The sequence below is a fragment of the Apteryx rowi genome, unplaced genomic scaffold (assembly GCF_003343035.1).
Source record: "Apteryx rowi isolate R43461 unplaced genomic scaffold, aptRow1 scaffold_940, whole genome shotgun sequence".
Classification (NCBI taxonomy): Eukaryota; Metazoa; Chordata; class Aves; order Apterygiformes; family Apterygidae; genus Apteryx; species Apteryx rowi.
The window spans coordinates 121,188-141,593 of record NW_020451250.1 but is presented as its reverse complement, the minus strand read 5'-3'; the positions used below and the strand labels follow the sequence as shown (position 1 = coordinate 141,593).

The window sequence follows — 20,406 nt, the reverse complement described above, 5'->3', positions numbered from 1 at the left end:
ACCTTAGGTGGTATCAACACATTTATTTCCAAACTGAGTCAGCAGAAGCACATCAGGAGCTTGCCCAAAGGTGTTAGAGAGAAATGGAGAACGCGCTGTCCGTCATCCGACAGGAGACTAAAAACTACCTGGTTAAATATTTATGGGGATTGGAGGGAAAAACTAATGGAAAGTAAACTCTAAGCAGGTTTCGTGAGTTGGTATCACTCCTGTACGAATATGCTGCAATAAGATTATTTATTTACAAAGTACTTTTGGGAACACCTAAGATGGAATAAAAGTCAATATTTATCATTCCCTCGTCTCCGAGGTGCTTCCACCTTCCCGTAGAGAGGCCTTGGCCGGAGAAGGAGTCTTGGCAAGGGTAAATCATTTCACCTCACTCCCTTCGGCCATCCAGAAATTCAGGATCATAAAGGTACGTATTTGCCTTTCTCAGATCTTTTGCCTTCCCATGAGATACAAACCCACCTCTTGACCCCGAGTTTTGCTCCGTGGTCAGCCTGGAAGGGGAGGATTCAGCAAGCGGAGTTGCCACCCCTGGCCCTCCTGGCTTCTTTATGCTTATACATGAATTTGCCATCACTCAGGAGGGAAGCAAAAGCCACCCTCGTCCCTGGGTGGGCTCGAACCACCAGCCTTTCGGTTAACAGCCGAACGCGCTAACCGATTGCGCCACAGAGACACGCCAAAAAGCCCTAAAAGGCAGTAAAATGACGCGGAGGGACCAATGGATGCTCCCAGACTGTAGTTTCTCATGGTTAGCACAGCTGAGATAAGGAAATAGTTCTGGTAGATAAAAGGGGACCCTTGGGATATGCCTAAATTAGGTAGCATTGACTTGACCCGTTCTCTGCAAGGGCGGTGGAACAAAGCCTGAAGGTTGGAAGACCTGGGCCGGGAGCAGTTAAGGCACCATGTGAACCCCCATCCCAGTTTTCCTGCAATGGCTTTTCCCTTCCTCCATCTTCTCCGTGAGGGAAAGAGGAGCTGGACATCAAAATCCTCCTTGACCCTCAACTTGAGCAGCAGAAATGCCCAGCAGAGCTTTGTCCATGCGTGACCTGCTGATTCCTGGCAGGACAGATGGTCAAAGCTCCTTAATCAGTTGAGAAATACCATCGGGACAGAGGAAAAGATGTAGCTGCCTCACCCTGGGGGCTTGTCCAGGATTATGAGCTTGGGACCTCTCACCCCCAAAGCGAGAATCATACCCCTAGACCAACGAGCCAGGTGAAGGCCTGGCCTCCTCTTCCTCATCCCTGCCTGCTGCCTCCGCACCTCATGGTGGTTTTGCACAACATCCCCCTGAGACGGGCGAGTTCAGGGATCTCCCAGACTGGAAGGGGGGGGAGGAAAAGCTTGGGGAAGGGGAATTAAACCCTCTGGATAACCCAGCACTTCCAATCCCACCAGCAGTAAATGCTACAAGCCAACATTTGGGCCAAATTTGCATTTCTGGCTGGTGGACCTTCACTGAAGTCACTATACCATTATTTTACCGGTTAATGGAGGAGAAACCACTCCCCTGACCCCTTCTGCAAAGGCTCCAGTGAGATTTGAACTCACGACCCCTGGTTTACAAGACCAGTGCTCTACCCCCTGAGCTATGGAGCCTAGGCACAAAAGCCTTTTTTTTACCTTTTCCCACCAAGGGCTGAACGCGGGCGCAAACATCATTTGCACGCGCTGCGTGCGACATCGCGCCCAAAGGCGAATTTTATGGGTGAATTCACYCTTTCTCGCGGTGGAGGCCCCCGCAAGCAACCGGGAGGAGAGGCGCCGACCACTCGCCGCGCGACCCGGCTGAAGGAAAAGGGAGTTTTGCAAGAAAAAAAAGGCAGCCGCCGCTTCCGCGAGGCCAGGGCACGGTCTTCGCCCTCGGCGGGAGGAGGCTGCCCAGCCGCGCTCCTCCTCACCGGCTGGCGATGCCTCCTGCGTCCTTCCAAGTGAGCCTTGCAGATCCTCCTTGCAAGCTGCAAAAATAGACTGGAAAAAGGGATTTTTTTGGAGGTCAGGGAAGCGATGCAGACACAGAACAGAGCAGCAGGGGACAGTGTTTATCACCAAGGTAGCGTGGCCGAGCGGTCTAAGGCGCTGGATTAAGGCTCCAGTCTCTTCGGGGGCGTGGGTTCGAATCCCACCGCTGCCAGGACTTATTTTTCCTTTTTTTCCTCCCTTTCCTTCTACACTCCCCACCACCACGCAGGTGCCTAACGGGAGGATTTAAAAACCAAGGTATTCATTAGCTTGCCCGATTCCCCCGTTTTTAAATCTCCCCTTCTTGCAGAGGCTGATCTCCCCCAATACCCCCCCTCCCCCTTTCCTACCTGTGCATCACAAGCCAAGGAATTAAAGCCAAGAGGGGGCTCAGGGAGGGACAGATCTCTCCCTTCTTTGCCGGATCCCGGATGCAACTTCCAAGATGCAACTCGCTGCGAGGGCAGCTCGCAAGAAAACCTCGATTTAAGGCTTCGCTTCAGCCCCAAACCCTCGAGACCCTCTGCAACTCGGCACTGGTTTAATCGCTTCCTACCCCTGAACGGGGCGAAAAAGAAGGTGTTTCTGCCCGGTCTCGAACCGGGGACCTTTCGCGTGTTAGGCGAACGTGATAACCACTACACTACAGAAACCCACCCGCTAAATATTCTCCGGCTATACCGCTCTTCTGGCCATATAATTATATTATGGCCAACATAATTAAGGGGCTCTTAGTCCTGCTGTTTCTAGGCGTTTTCCCTTTTTGGCCGGCTGTTTGCAGAGAAATCCGCCTTGCTTCACCGCATGCCCGTGCGCAGCGGGATCTGTCTGCTGGACCTGGCTTCAAGGGGCAGCCGGGCAATAAAAAGGCTCGTTAACGCGATTTTTGCAGCGTGTTCCTATAGACTACTTAGGAAGATGCTATTAGCTGTTCCATATGGGAACGACGCAGGGTTATAATTCAACCTGCAGTACCTACTCCTGATCCTTCTTTGGCAAGGCAGTTAAAAGCAGCCAGCTCTTTTGGCGCCTTCCTCCTCTGCCATAAGAGAAAGAAGTTTCTCTCTTGCTTCTCTCCTGCCCATTCTGCCTCCCTGTCTCTCGTCTTGACCTTGATTTACCCCTGCTCCTGAATGACTATGGTTTTTATTTCAGCTTCTAGAGTTACACACAGCAGGAGCCGCTTATTCATGGTTACTATTAATAAAAACATTTTTGCCCCTCCTGGGGCTCGGCCAAGATCAGCACAGGAGAGCTGACAGCAAAAGAGCTGCTGCATTCCTATATGCTGCAAAAAAAGGGGATGCTCAGCTCTTGCTCTGCCCTTGCACGCAGCTCGGGCTCTTTCTCCCAGCATTTCTCCCCAATGCTCCTTCCTCTGAGCTGGGTCTTAACCTTGTTTTCCTCTAAAAAGAGCGCAGATCTGCAGCAGCTCCCTCTTTCCCGTGTTTCCTCCCTGCACGTTTCACCCTCCGGGGGCCTTTGCAATTTGGGGGAAGAGCTGCCCCCGCTCCCAGCTTGCGGGACCGGATCCAGCTCCCCTCGCCCCCAAATCCTTTACAAACCACCCGCGCTTTTTGCATGGCCCGGGGCTGCTTCAGCCTCCGGTGAAGGGATCCGTCCTGCTTTCAGAACCAGCCTGGAGAAATCGCACAGTCCGAGGAGAGGGGATGAAGGGAAGAAACGATATATATATATTTTTCCCCCCAGCGCTTCCCCAATGATCATTGCAAGCTGCAATCTCCGCAACCCTTTGCGGGAAGGGCTGCAGCCGCGGCGAGCAAAAAGCTTGGAGCAGGGCTCGCCTGCAAAACTGCAGGAGGGAGGGAACGATCGCGCTTGGAAATAAGGCATAGGAAGAGGGGGGGGGGAAAAAAAAAAGGAGGAAGGAAAAGAGAGAAAAGAAACGGGCTCGTCCGGGATTTGAACCCGGGACCTCTCGCACCCAAAGCGAGAATCATACCCCTAGACCAACGAGCCGCTCTTATTTAAACCCCCGCTCGCTGCGGCTTTGCGAGCTCCGCTGCCTCCGTGCGACTCCGCTCCGGGCTCCAACCGGGAATAAATCGGGTAAGAACAGCGCAGAGGGGGAGAAAAAAAGGAACGAGGCCCCAGCGAGATTTGAACTCGCGACCCCTGGTTTACAAGACCAGTGCTCTAACCCCTGAGCTATGGAGCCAGCGCCGGGTGGCTTAATGCCGCTGCTGCATGCGTGCAGCCAGACTGCTCTCCCGGAGCGCCCCGGCCCTGCTCCACCTCTCCCTCCTTCCCAGGCAGCCTTTCCCGGGATTTTTTTTTTTCTTCCCCCGGCTTTGGGCCAGGAAAACCGGACATCCCCGAGACCTGCCCCCGGAAACAAGTAAGAACCTCCTCGGGCTCGCTGGAGGCTGTCAAAAAGGCAATGCTAGCTCACTTTGCAGAGCAATAAAAACGAGGGCTGCGGTTGCAGCTTTGCTCTGCTCTTTTTTTCCTCCCTTTGCAAAGGTGAGCAGATGCTTTCATTAAAGAGGAGAGACCCTTTACACTGCAAAGGATAGAAACAGCCTAGGAGAGTGGCAAACAAAAGCCAGGAGCCTTGTCCCAGTCTCTAACCCACTTGTTCCCCTTGCTCCTTCCTGACATCCAGCATGGAGGTCTCCAAAAACATCCAGCACAACCATCCTCACTTTACTAGAGCTCCAAACCTGCCCTCAGCATCACTCTGCTCCTGACTCTGTGCCAAGGATGATGGCACATTGCAGCAGCAAGGAGACCAGCGTGCCTCGTAGCCACCGATATGTTTATATACCCCACACTGCTATAACACCAGAGCCCTGGATTGAGCCCCTTTAGGTGCTGGCATTTCCCAGTGCTAGTTTTTGGAGCAGAGTTAACCGAGGTACAAGCAGGGAGAAGAGACTGGAGCTGCCTCCTGGAATAACCCAGGTAGAGATGTCTCACCCTCTCCTCTGCAAAGGCTGCCCAGATTTTTAACTTAACCTTTAACCTAGGACAGAGAACCAAGGGGAGACATTTGTCATGGGATAGGCCAGGTCTAAGGGCAGAGAGGGGTGGAAAGAGCAGAATATGTGTGCCTTCTATCTATATTCTTTCTCTAGACACCTGCAGTTATTTAGGCTAGTGAGCGGGATGGCCCTTCAGTCAGGCCAGGGAATGCAATGCTGAGATCCTTCAGCATTTTGGCAGCTGTTAATAACAAATAAGAGGAGAAGATGAGCTCAGATAGCACCTTCAGATTTTATTGCTAGTACACGGCCTAGTAAACAACCTTGGAGGCTTCCGATCTGCTTGTGCAATATGTGATTCCCTGCCCAAGGTTTGCAAGAGAAGCAGCATTTGTCACATACAAACAGGACTCACACCAGGTCACAGAAGAAATAACATGTCTCCTGCTAATGCTTTACCTATTCTAGGGACAGTTTTGTTTTTTTCTTGCTCGTATCCAGCGGGACAAACACACCGGAGCAAGGTTAGAATTCATTGCTTCATAAGGAAAGCACCCTCCAGTCTTTTCCAGAGCAGCAGCAATATCTCTTCTGCCCAGAGGGGCTATAGACAGAGAAATCAAGCACGGAGCACTCAAGGCAATGGGAGAAGGCAACCAAAAGCCAATAGTCTCTCCTACCTCAACTTCCTCCAACACAATGGCCATTTCTCCACTGTTGGGCATAGCCTGGCTTCCCTCCAGGAGGAATCAGATCCAGGTGACCCCACAGTTCAGATCATCCCAGACAGCACCAGAGCTCAGGCCACCATCTCAACATCACGGAAAAAGTCTTTGGGGCACAATGTTAGCCCAGGTTTTAGGAGGAATACCTGGAAAAAATAACCAGGCCACCAGACCTTCACTAGGACACTTACCTTTGCAGCAGCAGAGCAGGAGAGAAAAAGCCAAAACCCCCAGCTGAGGCCTTTTTAGCCAGCCGCACCCTCATCTGAATCCAATTGCTCCACAGGTGTAGCTAATAAGCTTAATTTCCTCCTTCTGAATGTTGTTGGGGTGAAGGTGCCTGCAAACAGGGCTGGAGAGCCAGCTTCAGCAAAGGGGTTGTGGCTACAGCTTGTTGGGAGCAATAGGATAAGAAACCATTGGAAAATTCCCACCGGCTGAAACTAATTCCAGAATGAGCAAAGGGCTGGAGGGCTATTTTTTTTCCTGACTATCTACCTACCCACCTAGTTATCTGCCTGCCTGTCTACCAAGAGTCCCTGGTGCTTATCTCTGGTGTGCAGGCACTGTCCCATGAAGACTATGGAAATAAGCCCTCCAAGAAGCTTGCAGTAAATCTCAGGGGCACAGTTTGATGTATGTGACGGTGGAACAGACCGAAAAGAGGGGGAACACCTTTTCCTGGAAGTGGACGTTGAAGGTGAAGATGTGGTGCATGTTGTCGGCGTTGTAGAAGGACACTTCTTCCCCCTCATAATCCAGGTAGACCCTGACCTTGTTGAGTTTCTGGCTGAGGCAAAGCGGGGTGCGTTGGGGCGAGGTGACAGCCCAGTAGCGACCTCCGTTTTGCTGCACCGCCCAGATGCCTTCTTCGGGGGAGAACTGCGTCAGGCCTTTCCTCCTCACGGACTCCTTGGCCACCCCGAAGGCCCAGCCGTCCGAGGCCCCCACCTCCACTTCCCAGTAGTGTCTTCCCGACTTGAATCCCGTGGTAGCCAGGACCCGCGAATTCGTGTCAAATCTCTTGGGGTTGTCGGGCAGTTCCTGTTTCCTGCACCCCATCCTCACGGTCTTGAGGTCGGCAGAAAGGATGAGGAGGTGGTTTGCTGAATCAGGATCCAGGGTCAGGTCCTCTGTTGATGACAGCAATGACAGTAATAATAATAGTAACTAAATATCAGTGATAACGATTCAAAGACCAAGCAAGGGATGGGTTTGTTTTAATCTGTTGCCAAATCACATCCCAACCTGAACAACTCTTGCTCTTCCTGGACAGTTTGCCATGAGAGCAAGCCAAGTTCAGATGCTGGCTTGGCTCTAAGATGCCTCCTCTCATCACTGACTCTGCAGGAATCCTGGGGTCTTGGGGCTAATTTTAAGAGGGTTAATTTTAGATGGTACAAATATGCTCCTTCTCTCTACGCCCGCACAGGGACAAGCTTCATGAGCGAGAACCTCAGAGGTGGGTGAGGAAAGTCCCAGCTAAGGATGTGGGATGGGCATCTACCTTGCCTTTTCACATCCTCTTTAGTAGGTAAGACCCATCTGCTGGATGTGAGGGTAAAGAACAGTGCGGTGAAGCACATCTTGGTATATCGTGACCAAGAGCTCATGCTTAGGGGGGAAAAAAGGTGGGAGATGGACCACTTCACTGTGGCTTTTCCTCTGCCCTGGGAGGCAAATGCTCTGTTGGAGGCATGAGGAAGACGTGATCAGCCAGAAGGCTCTGGAAATAATCTGGGACAAAAGGAATAAATGCATTATAGCACCCATTTGGGGTGGTTCAGGATCTCCTAGCAGGAGAACTAGAATTGCGTTGTAGCCTTCGGCTGTACGGTCACTTCGTGGTCCTTCAGCAGCCACACCGGCCAGCACCGCTTAGATGCAGAGCAGGCGGTAACTGTCCATCCTCCCGGATGCCCACGCTGACAACTGCGTTCCCTTYGTGGGGAAAAGAGGAAGGGCAAAACTGCTGCTAAAAACCGGAGCGACGATAACGCAGGGCTATTAGTAGCAACGAACAAGATAAAACCACATGCGGACGGTTAGCAATTACATACAGTAAAAATGGACCTTAGATTGAGACTTTTCCCAAAGAAATGGATTTTTTTTCTGTTTTTTGTTTCTGGCTCATCCAATGTACGAGACAGGATGGGATACGCCCACACCCAATCATAAATTCTTGAGTATTTTATCCCAGACTGCCCCACCACAACAAATCCTCATGGAAAGTCATCACCTAAGGGCATCTTTACACACCAGGTCGCATCTGGACAGCCCAAAAGGAGCATGCACGTAGATGGGGTTTGATACTAACATTTCTTTCCCCTTCCCAAACCAGGCTCAAAGGAAACAGCTAGCACGTTAGTGACCTCAAATTGTGGTTGTAGTTAGCAAAGTCGCCGTGTATGAACCAGACTTTCTGTGGCTCTCGGGGACTCTAAGATTGCATCAAGTGGGACCTTAGGAGTGGAAAGGAGTTGGATGGTGCACCAGGATGTCTTTTGCTCTTCCGAAATCCACAGACCTGGGCCTGAAAATTGGATGTGAAGGACAAAAAGGTCTATGATGTGATTGAGAGCTTGGTCCTGTGAAGAGCAGGGACTTGCACAGGGCTGGGGTTTCAGTCTACTCATCCTCCCATTCTCATTCTAGCATGKTCAAGGGAACCGATGCTTTGGTCAAGCAACTCATAAGAGCAGCCCAGACATGGTGTTAAAGGCAAATGAGATGACTCCCACACGGGGGCTGGAAAACACTGAGTCTTGGTGGCATGTTGTGTGGGTTGGAAAGCTAACAGCAACCACAGGAAGGGTGAGGGATATTGGCGCTCTTACTAGGAAAGAGAAAGGACCCTTTGTAGGCCCTTTTCTCCTTCAAAGCATCTGAGACCTAAAAATCACCTTGTGCATTAACAAGGAAACAATATTTCTTACAAAGTTAAAAAAAAAATGCGGTCTTGTTTATCAGTAAATAACATTCATATACGGACCGAGGCTCAGGACAAGACTTGGTCCTTGTACATCCCATGTCAAGCAGGAAAAGGCTTGGAGAGGGCAGAGGCAGACGACCACCCCTGCATTTCTTCTCCATTCGAGCACCAGCTGCTAGGTTCTTCCCCAAAGCTGGAAGATTGGCTTTAAAATAACGTCTTCTGCCTTTTGCAATATTATATCGGAACAGGAGATAGGTGCTAATGGACACGTACGCTTTGAACACATCTATTGGGGGAATGGGTTGGATGACCAAGAGATTTCCTGGATCCTAGACTTTTTTAAAGGTGTTTTTGTCCCTTCTTCTGGCATCTCCTGACATCAGAGTCATTAGGATTTGTTTTCAAGTTTCGCCTTGGCTGCAGGGACAGTAAATGACAATTTTGCTTGTTTAAAAAAGTACAACTCCAGGAACAGAGGCTTCATATAGAAATATTGGAGCACTCAAAGCTCTCGGAGAAGATGAAATAAGGGCGTCAGAGGAGTGGGATGCAATGACTGCTACGAGGTTTTGGCCGCTCCCTTCTTCACACCTTGCTCCCCCTGACAATCTGCAGTGCAACTATGGCCTGATCTGCATTCAGAGGGTTTGCTGATATGACTACACCAGAGGAGTTACACCTCTACACATGCACACACACCACCATGGACATGCAATGAGGGTTTTTCCTCCAGTGTTGCTTTCAACGGTGGTTGTCAGCCTTTTTTTTTTTTTCCTGTTTTGCAGACCCATCCAACATTTCCCAGAGGTGTCTGGAGGTGCTGTCTCCCTCCACGGCATGTGTGAACGCAGTCTGGCCCGTCTTAGCTGGGCTCTTCTTAGAAAGGATCCAACCCACATCCCATCCTCCTCGGTCTTCCCTGAGGGGTTTGCAGGCCCCRTGCTGAAAACCACCGCCTTAAAAGCAAGAAAAAGCCTTCTTTGCAAAGAAGGCTTTGCTTTTCTGGTGTAACTCTGGCCATACAAATGTTCCTCCGGGCATGGCTACGTCATCTTTACGCTATTGGCCAAGGGAGCTGGAGGATCGGGGCAGATTTTAGCAGCAGCTGCCCACCACCCRCATCTGCCACAGTGCAAAGTTGGAGGGATCGGGCTTGTGATAGGGGAACACGGTAAAGCCCATTGCCATGAAGGCTGCAGATGCTCCGGCTCGCTGGTGTCCGTCTTGTACCACCACAACCCCCAGGCTCAACACATTGGGGCTTCTTATTCTATCCGATGGAAAACCAACCAGATTCAATGCACCAAAATAGCTGGTCTGGACCAACCCAGCTGTTTGGGTTTTTTTTTCCAGGTGTGAATTCATACACTCTCATGCCAACTTGCTCCTCTTGCCGCCCCAGGGACTTTAAGTCACTTGACTTTGCACTGAAGCAGATTTTGGAGGATTCACGCCATCCASCCCCAAACCCTGGTGGAAAATAGGAGCCTGAGCATGGGCTTGTRTGGCGACACTGGTCCCGGACCCTGCTCTAAAACCAGGCCAAGAGCAAATCTGGCAGAATTAAAGCATTTGCTTGTGGCTTGAAAGGGCAGAGGGAATGAGATGGAGGGACTGGGAGGCCACRAATTCGTCTTAGGTTCAAATATCTGTTCTTTCTGTTCCTCACTGCAGGTTTGTTAAGTGTAAACAGGCAGAAAGGACCTAGCTTAACTGTCAGATCCCCGGCGTCAGCTAGAAAAAGCGTCTTTTGACTCTCGAACTGAGCAGGCTGGATCTGGAAATCATCGAGAGAGAAGAAATTAAAAATRAATAAATATATGTATCTCCAGAGGGCCTTTCTCTTTTTTTCCCTCTCTTTGGCTTTGCAAATTACAACCACAATTTAAAGTCTTTGCTCTGGGGCGCTACGTCTTAAACATTTTCCTTTTACCTTTTTCACCTTTTCCCAGCTCGTCTCGCAGGTTTTCTGGAAGGAGAAGACAGGCAGTAAGTGGCAAAGCTGAGATCCCGAGAGCGCCAGGGGGAATCGAAAAATAATAACAATAAACTCCTTTACAGGGACCTTCACCTCTGCTATAATTAGCGCTGGGGTTAATTATTAGCTCAGCTCAAGCCTGAGACCTCGATGGGCTGAACTCAAACCGTACCCACCGCACATTTCCAAATTGCTGCTTTCGCTGATGTGCAGAGCCGGGTCGCCAAATCTCTTAGCACCATCTCGTGGCTTTTCTGCACCACTACAGGGGGTTTGGTTTTTAAAATTGCAACGCTTTAAATGCAAAGCTCGATTATTTAGGCTGCCGACAATACAAGAACTGAAAATTGCAGGGTTCTACTGTATTAAAATCACACTCGCCTCGGTTTTTCCCCCCTTCAAAAAAGCCTGTATTGCATTTGTCTGCAGCTTGGAAGGGCATCTGTCCTTCTCCGTTAGTCCCCCAAAAGTCCCTTCCAACATGATTTATTCTGCTATTTTGGTACCGCTGGCCAAGCACATGCTAAGGGGCCTGGGGACACCCACAGCATCCCCAGCAATCCTCTCCCCTTCTCCCGACGCCTGCTAAAGGCCAATGCCTATTTTAAACTCGTGGCTTCGCTTCCGCCTACCTCTGAATTTCTTCAAGACTTTCTCCAGGACGACGGTCTTGAGGGAGAAGTTGCAGACGTGCATTTTCATATCCGAGCAAACCGGTACGGGCTTCTGACACTTCACTTGGTCGCTTCTGCAAAGGGAAAAAACGGAAGCGATGAGGAAATTGTCGCTATTCCCTCTCTTTCCTTCTATTTTGTCGTTCATGGCATGCAATGCTCCCCCCGAAACCTTCCTCTCTGGAAAGGGAACGCTGCGGGAAATTTATTGGAGAGCCCAGAGGATAATTTCCCATCGTGATATAGCATAGAGTTAGTGCATAATCCTCCTCCTTCTCCGACAAGAGCTGGCGTCTTAGACCCCAGCCCACTGGGAGCCCATTGAACCGCTCTTAACCTCATGGCTTGAGTGCTGCTAGCATCCCATCAGGATTTCAATCCGCCTGGGCTGAGGACACCAGTGTTTGTGCATGTCTACCTGTTAAAAACCTCTTGGCTGATGTCCCTCAGCTGTGGCCACCACRTGTCAAAGGCCTCAAGGTCCCCTGAAGCCACTGGAACGGCTCCCAGTGCCCTGCTGGATCAGCTCTTACACCTCGGGCAGAGCCCAGTGCAATGTCTGGAGCTCCCGATCCAGCTTGAATTTTGTTTTCAGGACTTAAGTGGTGCCTCAAAACATTGTCCTGGGGTGAATTTCATGTTACACAAATAAATAAGACTCAGGGGGTTCTGGTCTCGCTTGACATTCAAAGAAACTGCCTGGTAGGAGAAGGAAATCCGAGACTTTGTGACAGTGCTAAGTTTTCCAAGAAGCTGGAAGAAACCCGGGGTTTGCAGGTATCTGAACTGCAAGCACTGACCTCTAAACAGTGCTAGTGGGGAAAAAAAAAGCATGAGAGAAGGGGAGAAGCACCGCTCCATACCTGCTTAAGATGGTCATTACATCCTAGAAAGGAAAAAAGAGAGAATGAGTGAAATCCCTGTGCAATACATTCTGTCTCCCCTGGCTCAGACAGCACTTGAGCAATTCCCCCTTCACCTAACCCATCCAGGACATCCATCCGTGATGGCAGAAACATGCAGGGATGGATTCGTGCCTCCAACATTCAGCTCTGGAAGGTCACAGTTCCACCAAATCGCCCACAAGCATCTGCAGCTACTAAGGACCCTGCTGCGTGGGCCAAGCAGCCTCGCAAATGTTCCTACGTAAAATATTCCAATTAGTCAGAAAAATATCCAACAACCACCACTTCACAGGGAAACAGGAGGATGCATCTCAGCTCGCTTCGAGCTTTGTTCCCACAAAGTCATAGCATGCTTTAGGTTAGAAGGGACCTTCAGAGGTCTCTAGTCCAACCCATTGCTTAAAGCATGCCAGGTTGCCCGGGGCCTTGTTCAGGTGAGTTGGGAGTCTCTTCAAGGATGGGGAACTGCAGAAACCTCTCTGGTTGCTCTTCCAGCATTTGACCACTGTTGTTATGAGCCCAGATGGAGGCATCTGGCAACCTTTGAGATGCTGTTGGGTATCTCCTTCCTGGTCTCCCAGTTCTGAGAAGGACTTGAGCTCTCTGTCCTAGCTACCTGTCCCATGTGAAGGTCTGAGATACAGAAGGACACCTGCAGTATTCAGCTAAGAGCCAAAGGGACATCACCYACCTTAACTCAGCTGTCTAGGAAGGTGGCCTTAAAGCTGCACATCTATATATCTCCACAGTGTTTGGACTCCCAGCAAATAAAGCTCAGGGTGCCTCCAAGAGGTGATAGATCCCATCCCAGGTGTCCACATGGTGGAAATGATTCCCAGAGGCAAATTACAGGTTAAAACACCTTGCATAACCAGTTGCTGCATGGCGATGAGATGAATCCCATGCTCCGAGTCCAGTCTGTGCCACTATTTACCCTTCCTGATTGCTTTGAAATTAAAGAAGAGCATAACCCACGGAGAGTGGCATCAGACCCGATTCAAAGGCAACAGAAGGCCATGACCATCTCCCAGGGAACAGAAAAAGCACTCTGGGTCCGGCTGCGGATTTCCAGCGTGATCTTTTAAAGAATGTCAACTATTGTTACGCGACTGTTCTCACGTGCATTGGTGGGGGTTGAGCAAAGACCACGTGACGTGATTTTTCCCTCATAGCCAGGCACTAAAACCGTCACGCCACTTAAGCTCCGCAAATATTTACAGTGATTTCAGGGTTGCCTTAGCCTTTTGATGCCATGTGGCCTGGGAGGGAATTTAACCCCACTGGGGGAATTTCACCCCCAAATATTTGTCACTCAGATGGGTGACAGTCTGCCCTGCTCTGGCAAAGGCCATTTCGTATAGCCTGCTTCAGAAAAGCACCTTTTAGCCACCGTGTGGTTAAGTCCCGCTTGAGCTAGGTCTGAAACTGCCACTGGAGTGGAATGCAGCAGGCTTTAAAACCTAGTTTTGATTCAAAAAATAACAACCCAGAAAGTGCCACCTTTTCCTTAGCAAGCAGATCCRTGTGTACCATAAGCAAGATCCACTTCCTTTGCTCACAAGAAGATCAATTAAAACTGAATCACCCATTAACCTTGGGGTTTTTTACCCCTGAGCAGGGGATAGGACTGTTCAGTTTTGGGGTGGGCAGTTTGGGTTTGGTTTTTTCAAATCCCACGGAGCCTGCAAAGGAAAGTTTGGGTGACACAGAAGGCTGGATTCTCTCCAGCTTCTTTCCTTCTAATGCAATCAATACCTGAACCCCATCTGCTCTCTCCCTCATACTTTCCAGCTTGGTAATAGTTCACTTTGACTCAAAAACCCAGCTCTACTTTCAGGTCCCAGCCAACCTTTCATAGCCAGGACTCCATGAGAAAATTGGCAATGATCCGTGTCCTGCTGGGCCCAGCTCCACATGCCTCTCTACTCGACTTCATCCCCGGTCCTTGCCAGCTCCTCCCCAGCCCTATTCCTAGCTGAAACTCTCCCCCTTCAAGCTCTGGGAGAGGACATGTGTGACTTGGCACGCAACAAATTTCTAGTGTTGCAAACCCATCAAGGCCCATATTTGCAAAAAAGAGTTGCTTGGTTTAAGGATCGTTTGGTTTAAGGTGGCTCTTCATGCAAGGTCTAATTAAGCTTTGGAACTYCTCAATGCAGGAATCTGGGTGCTGGAAAGGTCCAGGCAAATTCATGGAAGAAAAAAATCTATCACAGGCTATTAAACACAAAAAGACACCTCTGTTTCCGGACATTGCTGAGCCCCAGATAGTTGCTGTGTTTTATTGCTGGCAAAGCAGAACCCAGGGCACTCAGGCACTGTCATGCAGCATCTCTGTGTTAAAGGTACAAAAAAAAAAAAAGGGTAGTTATCCTCAAACCACCTCTGCTGGATCCAGAGAGCTGGAAACACACTGAAAAAGGACAAGGATAGACCTCCTTCAGAACTCAGACCTGAAGGCTCATTTCATTGGCAAAGATCTCACCTTGAGGAACTCTAGCACGGGCTGCTGGATTTTCTCCTCCAGCTCCGTGATCAGCTTATTGAGGAGGGTAATCTCCTTGGAGAGGTCGGTGATGTTCTCGTTCTGCCTCTTGGCGATGTTCTTCTCCATCTTCTCCAGCTGGCCCAGGAGGATGTGCTCCTGGTCGTGCAGAAACTGCCGCAGCCCCTCGAACTCGGAGAGCAGCTTCTGCCGCTCGTTCTCGATGGTTTTCTGGGAACGAAACAGAACAAGAAGGCGGGTTGGTTATTCTTACATGACACGCCACAACACCAAGCATTGTGGACTTGAGGGCAAGGCAAAAACGTGGTTCTCCTGCTGTGGGACCTCACTTCCACCTCTTCATTCCTCCACTCGGGCACCTCCACCTGAAATGATTTTCCTCTATAGTCAGTGGAGAAAGATATGGGCTTTTTAGGAAAAGTCATCTGCATGGAGAAGGAGCTAAATCCTTAGATGGATTCTTATGTGCATCAGGAGAAAACGGGGCACCATGAGGAGTGGTGCAAACTGGGATGAAAAGGTCCAGGACAGGAGAAACATAGCTGCTGCACGGCCCTGTGCACAGCACGGATCAATCTTCCGACCTCACTGGAGGCCAGCCAGCGTTTCAGCTGCATCGCTCTATACCTGTCTGGCCTTCCCACCTTGTCCTGCAGGGCTGCCAAGCTCCCCAGCTGCTAGAAATTTCGGGCTACTTGGGAATCTTAATGGGGAAGGAAGGGTCTTAATGCTTTGGTGATTGTAGGGGAAAAAAAATGTGAACACAGAGTGAGTGTCATTAAATGTTTGCAGCTGCAGAAGACATAGGTACAAGGTTCTTGCACCTAGGGAAAAGCAATGATGCAATGCTTTTCCAGAAGGAGGAGGGAAGACATGCCAAACTACTTCTGGGACAGGTACCTTGCCTCCACAGAAGTTCTCAGATAGTTTCTCTCCTCTACACAGGACACATTTGTTTCCCCTTTTTTCCCCCTGGGGCAGCAGGGATGTAGTTAGACACCAGTTCTCAATGAAGTGGAGTTGGGGGCTGGTGGCCAACAGGTTTCCCCTGCTCCTTGTCATCTCCTCCTGCTCCCACGCCCCAAACTGGGAGAAGGAGCCGTGGAGGGTACACGCTCGGAGCAGCATTTCGGCATCTACATCATCAGATGACCGCAGATCCCTGCTTTCCCGTGATCTCCTCTTTGCCTGCTCTGCTGATCTCCTCTTGGGCTGTCGTTGCAAGCAGACCACGAGCCTCCTCCGAGACAAAAGCCAGGGCTGTCTGGGAACGCTTTGCTCCCAGGAACGTGCCCTTTGGCAGCATGGACAAGACTGTCCATCCTTCCGCACCATCCTTCAACACAGGTCCGACAAGTCCAACAGGCCCTCAAACGTGCAAGGCTCCTTCACACCCTGCCTTTTGCGTCATGGTGTGAAACCACAGTTCTTGGCAGGCCGAGGCTCTTGCAGGCACCGTGAGCCAGAAAAAAACAGCAAATAGTGACAATAATAGCGTTGCGTGGCCTCTGGGAAGGTGCGGCAGGAACATGGGCCAAGGGTGGCCCCAGGTTGTTGGAGACTGTCCCAAGCGTTTGGGACATAAGCCGCTCAAAGGATGTTATCAGTAGGGAGATGGAGGTTCTCCTGCCMCAAAGGCTATGCTGCTTTCGGCCAAAAGGACAAAAGGCTGAGGAAGAGGAGGAAGAGGGAGGAAGGGGGCTTGGATGGAGGAGAGCTTCACAGCCAGCCCAGCTCTCAGGGATGCTCTGGTGTAGGAGCCAGGCAATGGTCCCTGTGGTCTGCTGAGATGTTGGCTGACACCTCCCCAACCCTGATGGTGAAGGAAGGAGGAGAAAAACAGCTGTTTCCCTATTAATGCATCGGGACAGAGCAGTGCTAAGGAAGAGACGGGGGCAGATCAGCAGGCCCCAACCCCGTCCGTGCATCCCACCCCGGATCCCACCTCCCCACCGTCCCGTAACGCTGAACCTCAGCCACGCACCAGCAGCTCGTGGGTTTTCTTGTCATCATTCACTTTAAACTCCAGCAGCACTTGCCTCTCTTTTTTCAGGAAATCCAGGCGGCCCTGGATTTTCTCCTAGGAACAAAGAGGGAAAATATTACTGTACTTTTTTTCTTAAATTTCTTTTCTTTTGTTGCATTATTCTGTCTGTGCATGGTTTGTTTTTCCAGCCGTGCAAAGACAAAGCAAGGAAAATCTGGGGGTGCTCTCGCAAAGGTGCAACTGGATGAACATCCCAGCTCGACTCTGCCCAAACTCACCCAAACGCACACATCTGCGGCCCCGGCCGTTCCCCCCAAGGACCCCCACGAGCTCCCTCGCGTGCACCCGAATGCAAAGAAACATCCGAGAAAAGACGAAGGCGCTGCAAGCCTGCGGCTGCCGAGCGAGGCAATGCCAGCTGCATTGACCTGCTGCCGTTTCCACCGTGCTTGCCTCCGCTCTCGACGCAAACAGAAAACTCAGCCTGGATTTAGGCAACTTGTATTCATTTCTGGAAACTCGCCCAGACCCAAAATAGATCAGGGTGTTTGCTCCTTCAGCGGTCACCCCACCGATAAGGTGAGTGCCTGCAGGCAACGTCTGCAGTGGGACACTCGTGCCCTGAGCTCCAGGCTTTCGTGGGAGCTTGCATAGAAGAAATACCATCCGCCAGCCTCCTCGCTGCTCCGTTTTCAATCCCACGCTGTCCCTAGCGAACTGATGTTAATGCATGAGAAGGTTTTGCCTATCTGGAGGGGAGGGAGGCTTTTCAAAGCCGTTTGAAAGCTAGGGAGAAAACGGCAATCAGCTCTTTAGGGGGCAATCGGTGTTTTCCCACGCTAAGCTTGGAAAAATGTGAGCCAGGCGACTGCTCGTGAACTTTCTAGGAGCGCAAACGCACAGCGAGACAGATACCGCCAAGAGGCAGAAAGCCACCCGAAGCGACAGGCAGGTCCGTCCTCCAGCTCCCCAGGACGGACAGACAGATACCTTGTACTCCTCGGACGCCTCATCGATGGGTACCACAGCGTGAGGCCGGTGCTCCCGGGACCTGTCGCAGACGACACAGATGGTCCTCCGGTCGTCCTTGCAGTAGAGCTTCAGGGCTTCCCTGTGCTTCGCGCAGAGCCCGTCCTCCTCAGCTCCCTTCGCCCCGCGCAGGGTGAACTGGCTGATGATCTCGGACATGTTCGCCAGCTGCCGGTTGGGCCTGAAGCTCTTCTGCTGGAAGACCTCCCTGCACTGAGGGCAGGGGAAGTCCATCTCAAGGTCCTTCCAGCTCTTGATGATGCAAGCCCGGCAGAAGTTGTGCCCGCACTCGATGGACACCGGGTCCTTGAAAAACTCCAGGCAGACGGAGCAAGTGGCTTCATCTTGGAGATTCCCAGGCAGGAACACCGCCGCCATGGCTTCTCTCCTGCGGGCAAAGACTGATTTCACTTGGACTGTACGCGGAGCACAAATACTTGGCATGCAGCCCTGAGTAGGCGTTCCCGTTCCAGGAAAAAGCCGGTGCCCGAGGTCACTTCTGCAGTGTCTGATTTCTTTAAACCGGTAACGAAGACCTCGAATTTGCCCCGGTAAAGCGAGGACACTTTGGTGGATGAGGAATAGGGCAGGAACAAATCCCTGCCCTCACCCTCTCCTGCAAATCCAGTGCTTGGAGCTCCTATCTTTTTTGCAGGAGGGAGCTGGGAGAAGGGGAACCACTTGGGATACGATCACCAATGCCAGAGCCGGGTCTCATTGCTTTTTGGCTGACCTAGTGCTAAATGCAAGATCCAAGCCCCAAGGCTTGTGTTTAACAGCTGCTCTAGGCCCTGATCCAGATAACCATCTGAGCTCTCGTTAAGGACCCATTTCAGCCTCAGTGCTTCAGCTGGGTGCTCAAATGACTTGGTTAAAGTCCAGGGCTGAATAGGGGCCATAAAAAGCAACAGGAGGGAGGGAGCACATGTGGCTGCAAAGCCCATATCAAGATTTAGGGGTGAGTTTCCCAAGTCCATAATGATCTAGTCCTGCATCAAGGTCCTGCATCTAGGAGCAAGTGACTGGGCAGCTGCCTACATCTGCACTGGAGAGGAACAGTCTGAATCCAAGTTCTGGGTCTTTTTCCTAATGAGGACATGAAAAATAAGTCAAGGGATCCAATCCGTAAAAAGCACACATTTCCCTCTGCTGACTCCTAAGACAGCCCAGGTGTTCTGACATCTCCAAGTTGAGATCTCCCCCTTGGAGATGGGCATAGCTAAGTGGAGATGAGTCCCAAACCCAGAAGTTGGGGGGTGTTCCTTGGGGAAAAAAACACTAAGGACACGTTTGTCCTCCACTTGGACCTCGCTCATAATTCTGGGACTTGCCCCTGGGTTTGTTTTGAAACAAAACTACTTGATGGCCTCACAAATTAAGAGGAGGAAGAACAACAATCTTCCTTTCAGGTTCTCATTTGACTTCAGGCATCAATTTATTGCCAGTCCAGCCAAGAGACTCCAAAAATGCACCTTTTCCTATTAAAACTGCTGCTGTTTGGAAGTCTGTATTACAGTGCTCAGACCAGACTCTGGTCTGAGGGAGACAAGCTGAGCAGGGACAGACTCCCTTGTTTAGGATTTGAACCGAGCTTTTTCAGACTGATTTAAAGACCATCCTGGACTTCCACGGGACTTTGGTAAGGAATCTTGTCTGCTTGTGGGACAATAAAATCTGTATACTGGTGCTTGCTAGGATCCACATCAGTTTGATCGGAAATAATATGGAGCAGGTGACTCAGAACAGCAGAATATATATATTTATATGTATATATTCACACACAAGCTCATATATATGGGTGCATATATATGTACACACATCCCTTTATATGTAAAATACACCATTTCCTCTCATTCATATATATGTATATACACATACGTACACACATCAGTCCCTACAGAATGCAAGTTTTTCTTGCTCTTCCACCTGACATTGCTCTTGATCCATAAATAAGCTAATATATTATTTTTCCCCATGTCATATATACTTTTCCCCCCATGCGTATCAAAAGAGAGGAAGGAAGATGTGGTCTATGGGGTGGCTAGAGATGGTGAGAAATCCACACAAAACACACTCTGGAGCTGCAAAAATAGCCAAGAAAGAGGGTGAGATACCTTGACAGAGGCAGTGGGAAGCCCACGGAGGGGGGGAAAAAAAACACAGGAAGGGAGAATTAGATGCTTATTATCACACAGGGGGGGAGAAAAAAAGGACAGATGGACGGACAATCACATCCCATCGCTCTTCCCACGCCTGGAAGCATGAGCGAGCCCAACGGACAGACGGACAACAGGGCGACTCGTCCCCTTCCCATCAGACCCAGCGTACCTCAGGGAAGAGGTGTAGGAAAGGGGCGTCCTCCCGAATCGCCTGGACGTTTGCATCAGGAGGTCACTAGCGCAGGGCAGGCGAGGTGCAAGCACCGAGCCCGCAGCCAGACGGGTCCCCGCGCCGGCAGGACGCCTGGGACCCGCAGCCATCGCCGGTTCACCTCGCGCCGAAGGAAACCATCCCGGCCCTCGGACGCCTCCGAGATTGCAGCGCCGCTCGGCTCTTGCCCGTTCCCCGTCCTCGATTGCCCACCGCCCCCCATTCCCCCTTCTCACTTACCATTCCTTCCCCTCCCCCATTGCATCTGTCCTCTCAACCCCACCACCGCTCTGTCCCTCCTCCTCCTCCACCCCAGCTGCTCTGTCTCTGCTCTCCTCCTCCTTGCCAGGGAGCTTTTCCCTTGCTGGAGCC

At 50.8% G+C, this 20,406-nt stretch overlaps 2 protein-coding genes and 6 non-coding genes across 8 annotated transcripts in view; 2 read left to right on the top strand and 6 right to left on the bottom strand.

Annotated features, from left to right (window-relative positions):
* The window catches only part of LOC112978522 (zinc finger protein 585A-like), a 159,105-nt gene that overhangs the window by 45,420 nt on the left and 93,279 nt on the right, over nt 1-20,406 (top strand). The window lies entirely within an intron of this gene.
* On the bottom strand, nt 612-685 carry TRNAN-GUU. The gene has a single exon. It is a non-coding gene; the product is annotated as a tRNA-Asn (tRNA).
* Nucleotides 1,545-1,617, bottom strand: TRNAT-UGU. The gene has a single exon. It is a non-coding gene; the product is annotated as a tRNA-Thr (tRNA).
* On the top strand, nt 2,071-2,152 carry TRNAL-AAG. The gene has a single exon. It is a non-coding gene; the product is annotated as a tRNA-Leu (tRNA).
* On the bottom strand, nt 2,561-2,633 carry TRNAV-AAC. The gene has a single exon. It is a non-coding gene; the product is annotated as a tRNA-Val (tRNA).
* TRNAP-UGG lies at nt 3,889-3,960 on the bottom strand. Its single transcript has one exon. It is a non-coding gene; the product is annotated as a tRNA-Pro (tRNA).
* TRNAT-UGU lies at nt 4,087-4,159 on the bottom strand. The gene has a single exon. It is a non-coding gene; the product is annotated as a tRNA-Thr (tRNA).
* On the bottom strand, nt 6,269-18,057 carry LOC112978532 (E3 ubiquitin-protein ligase TRIM7-like). Its single transcript, XM_026092160.1, has 7 exons — nt 17,626-18,057; nt 16,633-16,728; nt 14,628-14,858; nt 12,101-12,123; nt 11,196-11,311; nt 10,519-10,554; nt 6,269-6,783 (listed from the first exon to the last, which is right to left on the bottom strand). Exons 1-7 carry the CDS (start codon nt 18,040-18,042, stop codon nt 6,269-6,271), a joined length of 1,434 nt encoding a protein of 477 aa, XP_025947945.1. The 5' UTR covers nt 18,043-18,057.